Source organism: Choloepus didactylus, chromosome X (assembly GCF_015220235.1).
Source record: "Choloepus didactylus isolate mChoDid1 chromosome X, mChoDid1.pri, whole genome shotgun sequence".
Lineage (NCBI taxonomy): Eukaryota > Metazoa > Chordata > Mammalia > Pilosa > Megalonychidae > Choloepus > Choloepus didactylus.
The window spans coordinates 144,269,779-144,281,231 of record NC_051334.1 but is presented as its reverse complement, the minus strand read 5'-3'; the positions used below and the strand labels follow the sequence as shown (position 1 = coordinate 144,281,231).

Sequence of the window (11,453 nt, the reverse complement as noted above, 5' to 3'; positions counted from 1 at the left end):
GGCAAGTAGAAACTACCAGGTTTTATTATGACAAACTAATTTATCTAGCAGTTAAGTCTGAAAGGTCTGGAAGCTCTGCTGGCATTGGTATCTTTCACACTTGAAATAATTATGTTTCAACTGGTGAAATAGCATTAATAAAACTCAAACAAATTTCCACTGAAAATATTTCAGAGTGTACCCTATAGTCAAGGAGTAATGTTATCAATATCTACATAAGAAAGGTAACAGCTATTGTGATTCCAGAGATCACAGTCTTCAGTTATAAGCTAATTTCAAATTTTCAAAGGGTTAGTTTACAAAATGGTTTGAAGGTTCTAGACTCACATAAGAAAAAACAGATGCACATCACTCTACCCCTTGGTAAGCAAAGATTTATTTTTCTTTCTCCTTGTTCCGTTGCAAACACTGATGAAGCCTGATACCGTCTATTACAAACTTAAGAAGTACTGAAACCATTATTTTTAAATCCAGCTTACCACCAGAAGAATGATGTATGCATGAGAAATTATGATTAGAGCTTTAAGTTCAAAGTCAAGAAATAGTCTGTTTTAAAAAATACATGGTAAGGAGAAAGAAAATACCTATGTCGAATTAAGAAATACTTATAACAAAGTTACAAATGACTAATAACTATGCACAACAATATTTCTTTCGGTATCTATTAATTTTTTTCCTTTGCAAAAATCATTTACAGAAGTTCAACAAGTCTGTCATAAATGCTAGGCTATATATTTGTTGCAACCTGCTCACTTTTAGTACTAGCACTTTAATTATAAGTTTTGATCTTATTTCCTAAGGGTTTAAATATGTGTCATTTAAAAAGGAATAAATGTGCTATTTGTTATTCTCAAACTAAATGTGAATTGAGGTTAGACTAGGACTGGAATTGAGTTTCCTCGCCCTTCGGTTTGAGAAAAAAAGAATGTCTTTGAAGAGGAATTAGAGGAAGAACATGTGATAATCACATTAGTTCCAATAAAAGAGGAATCTCAAGTGGGTCATCAGATGGAACCAAGTACTTCAACTGCACAAGTTAAACCAAAGAAGTCTAGGAAAAAGGATAAAGTTCATCTTCCTCAAATGAATGAGCAATTCAAAGCTTGCTCAAAACGTAAAGTACCAATGCTTCCCTTGCCGACCATTTTGCCTCCTATTAATAAGGTACACCGGGACACTTTGCGGAAGTGGTGCCAACATTTTAATTTGAGTACCGACGGCCCAAAAATAGACGTTTATCTGAGGCTCCAGCAACATGCTTACCCTGAGCAAAAACAGGATATTCCTGACACACCAGAGGAGGCTAAGTTGCAGTTACATTCGAAGAAATGCAAGGTGATGCCCAAGACAGCAAAGGATCAAAAAAGTTGTAAGAGAAGGGAGAGAGAAGAAATGACTAATAGAGTTGAAGTGATAACTTCAGCTCAGGAAGCCATATTGGCATCATGGACAAGAATTGCTGCAAGAGCAGCTCAGCCTAAGACCGTGAATTCATGTCCCATTCCCACTTCTGTCGAAACCTTTTTGCTTCAAGCCTCTGGTGTCAGATGGTGTGTGGTCCATGGCCGAGTTCTCCCTGCAGACACCCAGGGCTGGGTTCGCCTGCAGTTCCATGCAGGGCAGGCCTGGGTACCTGACACTCCTAAGAGGATGATCTCTCTCTTTCTGTTACCAGCCTGCACTTTCCCATCTGCAGACGTAGAAGATAATATGTTGTGCCCTGAATGTGTGAAGAGGAATAAGAAGTTAATGAAAAGATTAATTCTAATGGGGAAGGAGAAGTGATCTGCTTCGAACACACCAACATCTCTCTTTTTGGATGGGCAATGTTTTAATAAACAGCAAATAGCCTAGAGCCCATAGCCAAATTGACTTGCATCCCAATGATTGCTATATGCTGTGTTGTGTGCTAATCATCCTCAGTGCTGCCTGCTTTCTTGAGTATAAATAGGAATTTCTGGATTCTGGATTTGGGGTTTGCCAAAAAGTGGCTGCTACTGCTGCTTTTTTATGAGTTAGGTTTAAGAAGAGGTTTTCCCATCTGCTCCAAGTAAAGTGTTTCTCAATGAATTGGTTCCATATAAATTGCTATTAGAGGAGAGTTCCATTACAGAAAAAGCATCAGTAAATATTTTAACATTAAGTATGTAGCGATATAGAATATGTTTTTGCTCCTTTAAGAAATTTTCTTGTGTGTATAAATTCACAATATTCAAAATGTGCTTAAGGGTATAAGTGACATATTTCTCATTGTAACATGGACACAGTTAGCCTTGTTGAATCATATTGTGTGTGTATATTTGTACAATGAAATTTCTAAAAATGGATTTATTGTTGAATAAAATTCCTACAAGTGGAATTGCTGAGTAAAAAAAAAATGTGAATTGACAAGCCTATAGAACATTTCATATGTAGTTTCCAATTACAATAATATTGAAGCAATTTGCAGATGGAATGGGACTTATTTTAGAAGGGGTAAAAATCTAAACGGTCTTGCAGAAAGGAAAATACCAGATCACTGATTCAAATATTTCAAATGAAGTTTCCCTATTGGTGATTCTATGTAACATGAACATTTAAAAATAAATGCCACTAGCCCCCCACCCAAAATATGCAGAAGTCTATCATTCATAGATTTATACATAACTAAAGGAGTCATTTGGTGGTTTTCAGATTCAAAATTTGAAAAATTTTATAGAAATAATTTTAACCATAATGATCAAAACAAATCTCCACTCAATTCCATTACCTGTCTCTATCATGTAAGAGCACAGAATTCAAAATAAATGCGACAGACCTTTTCATCTCCTCCTGTCTATATTATGGAGATTTGTTTTTTCATCAGTATTTTCCCCATTGCAAAGGTGTACAGTGGTCCAGCCACATGTCTTTTCCAGATTATGGCAATGAAAGCAAGCCTTATTCTAATTAGCTAAGACTAATCCATTCTTCAGATGTGAGACTTGACTGCATGACCGTTTTCATGAGGGATGGGGGTTTTGCTATTCAGCTAAACTAACAGAATACACAACCAAGTGGAGTTATTCTGAAATTTTCCAGAACAACTTTATATAAGTTCTTGTTTACATTTTATGCTATATACAAGACACAACACATTTATAGTGTCTCAATGTTAACAAAATTGAGAATCAGTGAAGTGCTAACATGGAAGGGGAAAGTTGTAAGATATACTAGGGTATGCTAGTAACTCCAGTTATTTTCAAAGAACATTCAGACTACTTCAAATTCTATTCAGAAAACTCTCTCTCCAAGCTATTGTTTTCCTCTTTTAAATGAGCCAAAAGCTAACTACATAAACAGATACTTGGGTGGGGGGACTTCTCTCAAACTCTACCCAAATTTTCAGAAAAATCTGCTTCTAAATATGATCAACAAATAATCCAATTACATTTCCACCTTCAGATGTGGCAGATCAAATTAACTTTTCACTTTATTTTACAGGTCTTCTGAAACCCCTACCCCTTAATCCAAACCAAAACTTTCTGATATTTCAAAGGAGTTCAATAAGATTCTGCTATTATAAATTCAAACTCAGTACTGCCATCTGTTACATTCTGTTTAAAACTGAATCATTTTCCTGCTGAATAAAAATATCTTCCCAGGTCACTGGATTGTTCTGAGAAGATGTGGTCCCTACTGAAGGTTCTTTGCCAGCATCAACCTTATACCCAATACCATCATCCTTCATTACAGGCATAGTGCTTGACCTATCAGAAAGGTAGGCATATTGTCTGATCTGTAAAGACTTGCATGGATGTAAACGATAAAGCTTTGAGTCTCCAGAAGGATCTTGACTATGAACCGACTTTATGTGTGAAGACATAAACTGATAGTTGATGAAAGATTTGCCACAAGCCAAACACTGATATCTTCGCTCCCGTGTGATGAATTTCATGCTTTGTGCAATACTCTGCAAGAGGAAACACCTTCTCACAGTAACGGCATGGTTATTTCTTCTCCCAGGAATGAATGTTAAAATGTCTCCACAAGCTTGTCAGACAGACATAAGATCTTTTGCATACAATGCAGATATAATAGACCCTTCCATCTACTATTAACTCATAATGATCATCATGTTTCACCTTCATACGTTTGTTTGCTGTGTCACTGCCAGATGTTTTGGGTACCTCATTCTCAAGTCTGGCTTCCCTTCATCAGGGGCATCTTTGACAGGGATAACTATGTCATAAGTATCTTCACCAATATTTGCATAAACCTTGCAACCAGTTGACAAGCCTTCTATTTCGGTAGCTGTATCTAAAGTAATAATCTTCTGACCCTCCATTAGATGTTTTGATCCGAAGCCTGGATCATTAGTGTTTCTGGTAATGATATCTGAAATTTTCAAAGAATTGGAAAGTGGTTCTTGCAAAAGTGTGGGAATCTGCATCTTCTGTATCAATGATCCATCAAAAGTAGTATTTGGGGGGATATCAGCCTGTGGAACCAAAGATGTGTTACTGACTGCTGAGTCTGGACTGGAGCTAATAGTGTCATCATCATCATCTATAATTTCCTCTTCCTCCTCCTCGTTGGCCTCATCTCCTTTTAAAATAGTACTGTTTGGTGGCTGCTGATTCTGCACAAGTAAACTGATCAAAGGAGACGTGATTTGGAAGTGAAGAACTGACATTTGGTGGTGTAGTAAGTGGTGTCTGATTTAACAAAATAATGTTGGGAGTCAAATGTGTTGGGGCTGAAGATACCAGCAATTTTTCACTTCCTTGTGTTTGGCTCAGAGTAGCCTGATTCACAGAAGTAGGAAGTTTCTGAGTTGGTGTGATATCTGTTAAAGGGGGAGAGTTATTGCTAGCACAAGGTGCAACATCTGAAATAGTAACAGAGCCTGGGTTAGGCTGGACCTGTGCCACTGTATTGCTACTCGGCAAAGTCTGTTTTGCAGGCAGGATCTCAGAGCAGAAAATGACGTCATCATCATCATCATCATCATCTGAATCGGTTACAATAATCTTTTTAGTTTCATAATCTTCAGCAGATAAGGAAAAAGATTCTGTTATAATAGGCAGTACAGTGGCCCCATTATCTTGGGCTTCATCTTTTGACTTCTGTATTTCAAGGTTCTTGTCACTAGAACCAGGAGGTAAAGTTTCTGCATTACCATCCTGAGCTGTACCTGAGATGTTTTTAACTTGTGACAATGGGACACCAAGCTCTGCTATAAATTTAACTCCTAACTGCCCTGATTTAATTAACTCATCAAGTAAATCTGATCTAACATGGACAATTTTAGAACTATAGATATAATTGAGAATTTCTGCAAAGATTTCTGCTCGTATAAAGCTCAGTTCAACAACTTGCCTGGCAACTGCAAAGAGCTGATGGAAGTATGTACTAGAAGCTGAAAGAATATTCCTGTGGGCCCGGAATTTTCGGTCTTCCACAATAACAGTAACATCACAGAAGAGTCCATGGCCACATTGCTCATTCAAGGAGTTCAGCAGACTGCCAGAGTATTGAGTGTCTGCAGCAGAAATCAGTTTTCTACTCTCCATACCTATAAGAGAAAGGGAGGAGGATGGGATGGGAGAGGGACAGGATAAGGGAGGAAAAACAGAAGCACTTTATCATTCAGAATTTAAACCACAAATCATTATTCAAGCTTTAACTGAAGTTTGGTGGAACTTTTTGGCCTTTATATAAATTGCTCATACAGGCTGGTTTTTGGACCACGTGTCAAATCTTATGACATCCTTCTGAGAAGGGTCAAACAAGTTTTAAATTGCTCTAAAGTTTCAAAGTAATCTTCACAGTAACCTTCCTATGAAACTCAGATACACCCATCACCAATAAGCAATCTCCAAAGATTAATTTTCTTATTTCCCAATTTTGGGTCTACTCCTCAAGACAAATTAAGAGTTAATTTTTAAATTTCTTAAAAATTTGATCATGCATGTATAGAAGTTATTTCATTTGTAACTGAATGATTTAAATGTCAGAAAAGCTTAAAGTGTGCAATACTGAGTTTGAAATATATACTCTTCCTAAATTAACAACTAATCTGATCTTTAAGAACACTCAACATCTACTCCCTGGAGCCAATAACTGAATCAGCATTTAAAACCACTTACAATTATTACCCCTCAACTTCCCATTATTTTTTCTGTTCTTATTTAAATTGAGATGCTTCATCTTGATAAACTATATTAAACATCTCTCTACCTTCTCCTTCTTCATCCCCTTGCCTTTTCCCCTACCTCTCCATCTTTACAATCTCAGAGGCAGAATTTAAACAGCATGCCAAGTGAAGTCAACAGATGCTATTGTGAAAAAATTAGACAAAGGAAAGTTTACTATTTCTTAATGCTTATTGGCACAGAAACATGGAACATTTTAGTTCATTGGTAAAGAATTATGTGCACTGGTAGATGAACTTTTTTCACACCAAATAAGTTAGTGAGGATGAAACATTAACTTATTGGAACAGAGCAGACATTACTCTAGAAAAGGGGGAGGGAGAATATTACTAAATAGCATTGCCGCGCACCACCCACAAAACACTTTCTTTTACACTTCACAGAAGATATTCCCAGTAACAATGATGCCAAGAGTTGTAAAAAAAAAAAAGTCCATGTATATGTATAAATATAATATTATATATAAACAATTACCTGATAAGTACTTGTAGAAAAGAAACATTTTTACTATTAATAATCGTTCCCTTTAAGGTTACCAAAATAGTAGCACTGTCACAGAGCTTAAGTTTTGAGAGCAATAATATACACATACGGAAGGCAGAACATCTCAAATATCTTCTGAATTTTTCAAAATTATAGCTTACGAACAAAAAGTAAGCAAGAAGTCTAAAAGCCGTGTATTTAAAACATCATCTATTAGAAGGTGTTCTTTGTTAACAGAAACAAGAATTCCAGGTTGTCATAAGGCATTCATTGGAAAGGGTGACTTTTGGACAACTACAAAGACTTCCAAAATACAGGGATTAGGACAGAAATCACTTTAACGTAAATAGGATTTCTGAGTAAAATTCCCCAATTTTTGTCTTTTGCAAATAGGACTTTTCCAATGTACGCACGCGTCAAGTGTACGTATACAGGTGACACCGGGACTTGGTTTCGTTTTGTTTAGGTTTCCCCTCCTCCCAGTCAGGGTGAGCCCAGGGACAGCACAAGTCGGTCTGAACCATCCCAAGATTTGCCACCTGGCTGTTGAAAACCCATTCTGCATCATTGCGAAGCAAATCCTTCACCGAGGGCAGGTGAAGGAGCTGGTAAAGGTGGAAAAAAGCTAAAGCCACCGGCCAGGGAGTGAAACAATTCGACACGCGGCTCCCTGCGGCAAGTGAACCCCATCTCCCCTCCTCCACCTCTCTCTTTCCCTATTTGCACCCAGCCGGCAGCAAACGAGGTTTTTAACCCCCATTCTCGTGAAAAGACGGCTTCTTGCAAATACAGATAGAGGTGCAAACAGCAGCGCAAGGGCGGGGGAATAGGGGGTGCCTGGGAAAGAAGCTGGCGAACAGAAGGGTGGGGTGTTGGGGGAGCCCAGGGGAAGCAGGCGGCATTGTTATGCGCCGAGAAGGGGACGATGGGCCCGGCAGAGAAGCTCTAAATCCAAGTGGGAGCTAGGAGGAGAAAAAGCGGCACCAAAAGGAAGGTAGAGGAGCAAGAAAAAGACAAGAGTATGTCTGTGGCGGGCTCCCCACGCCCCAGGCCTAACCAGGGCACAGGCAGCCCCTCTGGCGGCGAAGTGGACCGCGCCGCAGCCCTCCAGGTTCCTCTCCTTCACTCCGGAGCCCACACAAAGAAAGGGCTGGAGGAACGCAGTCTCCATCTACGCCGCTTCCTGGTTCAAGTGAGGAGAATGCAAACGCCGGCGTGGCCCTGAGACCGAGGAAGCAGGCGCGCTTCTTCGCCCCCTCCCAGATCGGGATCTTGTCCTCACCTGCTTCCTGGCGCCGCCGCTTTTCCTCGTCGGGCCGCGCGGAAGGGTGGGAGTCCTCCGACAAGAAGCCGAACTCCCCGGTGGTACTGCTCCTTCTTTAAACGTCGCTCCAATCTTGGTCGACTTCGACGTCCCTTCCGCTGCCGCCGCCGCTGTTACAGCTGCCCTAGGCCGCCGACAGAGGGCACAGCGCAGGGGCGAAAGGCCGAACTCGAAGGCACCCTCCTCTTCCGAGCGCAGTTCGGGTCTTTCCGGAAGGGCCCGAGCTCTGGGAGGCTTCGCTTCGGGGCCCTTCTCTACCTTCCGCTCTGTCCGGAAAGGGGCGGAGAGAGACTGGGAAGCTCTGCAAGTGTTTGGCTCTTTCCGGAGGGCGAAAGGGTGAGAAAAAGGCGAGTGAGAGATGGGGTAGTACGGCCGCAAGTTGTTGAGATGGAATGCTGGCCGCTTTCATCTAAAGGTAGTGAAAGCTTCTAGGGCACAAAAGCTTTTAGAGACCTACGACTTTTATTTCTGTTGGAATTTTGAATCTGCTCTATTAGCCTGTTTATGCGATAAACCACCTGAAAATAGAATCTGAACAATGTAATCAAATACAATTTATCAACTCCTTATGATAACTCATGTTCTAAGATAACAAGACAAAAACTACATTACAGTGACTAAGAAAGAACTCTAGTGTTTTGACAATTACTATCTTAATTGAATACTAAATGATGCAGTAAAATGTTGATTACTTCATTTCAACTAACGTTTACTGACCGCCTGTTTGATCTGCAGCAAACCCTATGTTAGGCTCTGTGAAACACAAAAATAAGTCGAATCCTCTGTCTTTTCAGAGTTCAATAGATAGGTACACAGACGTGGACAAAAGTATTAGTGTAAGTTACAGAAGTACAGAGAAGGGAATAGCAAACTGAATGTTGCCACTTGAGCTGTATTCTTGAAAAATAAATAATACTTGAATTGTTAATTTATCATCATTTCCATAGCATTTCATCCTCTAAGGACTTTAGTGTCTGACTCATAGTAGGAGGTGAAAAATTGTTTAATAAATAATGAATATATGAATAAGTTGTGAGTTACATCATTTTAAAAAATCTTCTGGTAACACACTTCTAAGAATCATGATGAATGAAGCAACAAGGTGGGTATTTGGAGAGCAAAATATTTCTCTGTAGGCTGTTTATTGAGCATATTTGACTAAGGAACCAAAAAGTAGCCTTTTCTGCAACAATGAAGGCCACTCATTACCTTCATTTCCTTTTTTAAAAGACGTATAGGATAATATTGCATCAGTTTCCAAAAACTTGAATTGGCTTCTGTTTACCTTTCAGTCGGAATCCTGTGCTTATTTCCTACAAAAATCTTGCTGAAAATGTCCCTTGGGTCATTCCAGAGTTAAAACATAACTACATTTAATTTTCTTCAACATGAAACCAGGCAGGGATGTCATCATCTATCCATCCCAAATATAGTTTATATTCTCTTCTACAAAGTGAAGCCACATAATAAAACATCAGATTGAAAATAAATTCACATGAAATTCCTTAAGCCCTTCTCAGTATGTTCTATTGTGGGAAAATATATGAGAATTATTGAATAATCAGTTTTTTTATTAGGACTTAAACTTATGAAAGTTTTGTTGCCTAATGTAAAGACATTGTGGGGTAAATAGGAGTGCAGTGTTACAAAAGAAGCTAAAATAGAAGGTTGTATTTTCTTGGCAACCAAGCATTTAAGAAAGCTAGTTATCACAGTAATGACAATTTTTCTGAGTCATCGTTTCCAAAAATTCAGTAGCAAAAAAAAAAAGAAAAAATCTTAGGAAACAGGACAACTTATATTTTGAAAGTTTAGGATCTATTTATCTTTCAGTAGTTTACGTGATGAAACTAAAAATGAGACATAAGGCATTTCCCTTCCATAGCTCTGACATACAGATTGCAGTGGGAATAGCTGCCACTGTTGCTGTCAAATATTTGTTGGTTACCTCTCAGTAAATTGGAAGATGCAATACAATTCCTTTTGCACCAGAATTACCATCACCAGTGCCAGCAACTTTAATGCAAAGTACAGGAAACTTTCTCTTCTCTTCTCACCATGTCCTTCGCCTCCTGCCCACAAGCCCAGAAAAACCTAAACTAAAATTAAAAGCTACCTATAATTAAAGGGGATGTAATGATCAGGAAAGAAATTTTATTTTTTTTTATTTTTTGGTTTAAACAATGGGAATTTATTGTCTCACAGTTCTGAGTCGAAGAGAAGTCCAAAATCAAGGTGCCAGCAAGGTGATACTTTCTTCCTGAAGATTATGGCATTCTGGGGCTTCCTGTTAGTGATCCTTATTCCTTGGCTTTTCTGTCACATGGCAATGCACATGGCAGCCTCTCTTGGTTTCTCTTCTGGGTTCCATTGACTTCCAGGTTTTGGCTGCTACCTTAGGCTTTTCTGTCTGTGGCTTTCCCTATAAGGCTTTTATTAATAGGTTTAAGACCCATCCTAATTCTTTTGGGCCACACTTTCACTGAAGTAATTATCTAAAGGTCCTATTTACAAGGGTTCTCACCCAGAGGAATGGATTAAGTTTTAGAAGATGTTTTTCTGGAGTGTATATCTCCAAGCCACCACATGGTGATTCTTTTTCTTTTTCCTTGCAATTTTATTGAGATAGGACTTCTATTTTTTGGAAGGCAGAGCAGACCAAGAAACTTGAGTGGTCTCAATATTTGTCTTTGAGACATTGGAAGATTTCATTAACTATTTCTCAACAATTTCACTAGTAAACAAGATGATTCACAAGGAGTCATTTCACCTTTCACTTTCTTTTTATCTGTAGGCTTAACCCTTGTTCAAACAACCCATAGATTTTAAAGAGAAGAGCCTATATCCAATGGTCTTGGAGGAAGCAATTGTTTCACTTTCTAGAAAGGCTTTTGATTGGCTGACAATGAATCAGTAAGGTTCTTAACCTTATTTTCAGTGCTTGCTTGCCTAGTTTGAACTTGACTGTGAATTCCATGAGGCAGCTCTCCTATGTTAAAATGCCAAAAATATTGTGGATGTTTAATATACATTAATTGATGGTGATAAAAGATTGAAAAAAATAGCATTCAGTAATTCTCAGAGCCTTTCCTCTGAGCTATACTGAGGAGAACAGATGTGATAAGGTCACAGCGTAAGTAAAAAGAAACCCCCAGTATACTATAGTGGAAAAAACAAAGGCTTGAGGGGCAGAAATGGGTGGGTTGGAATTCTGATAGTACCACTGTTTCAGTTTGCTAAGCTGCCAAAAGCAGATACCATGAAATGTGTTGGCTTTAACTATGGGAATTTATTAACTTACAAGTTTACAAGCTTATAGTTTTGAATCCTGTGAAAAGGTCCAAATCAAGACATCATCTAGATGACACTTTCTTCCTCAAGACTGGCTTCTGGCTATTTTGGACTTCTCTGTCACATGGCAAGGCACATGACAGTATCTGCTGTTCTTTCCCTTCTCTTCTGGGTTTCCT

The 11,453-nt window shown here is 38.8% G+C and overlaps 2 protein-coding genes across 2 annotated transcripts; one reads left to right on the top strand and one right to left on the bottom strand.

Moving 5' to 3' along the window:
• The first annotated feature begins 341 nt into the window (after nt 1-341).
• Nucleotides 342-1,785, top strand: LOC119522374 (developmental pluripotency-associated protein 2-like). The gene is made up of 2 exons (XM_037820888.1): nt 342-363; nt 917-1,785. The coding sequence occupies exons 1-2, from the start codon at nt 342-344 to the stop codon at nt 1,783-1,785; spliced, it is 891 nt and encodes a 296-aa protein (XP_037676816.1).
• Nucleotides 1,786-3,451: 1,666 nt separating this feature from the next.
• On the bottom strand, nt 3,452-8,085 carry ZBTB33 (zinc finger and BTB domain containing 33). The gene is given in 6 exon segments (XM_037821689.1): nt 3,452-3,586; nt 3,589-3,896; nt 3,898-4,168; nt 4,171-4,625; nt 4,627-5,536; nt 7,942-8,085. Coding segments are annotated over 5 exon segments (2,007 nt in total). The 5' UTR covers nt 5,535-5,536; nt 7,942-8,085; the 3' UTR covers nt 3,452-3,521.
• Nucleotides 8,086-11,453: the final 3,368 nt, after the last annotated feature.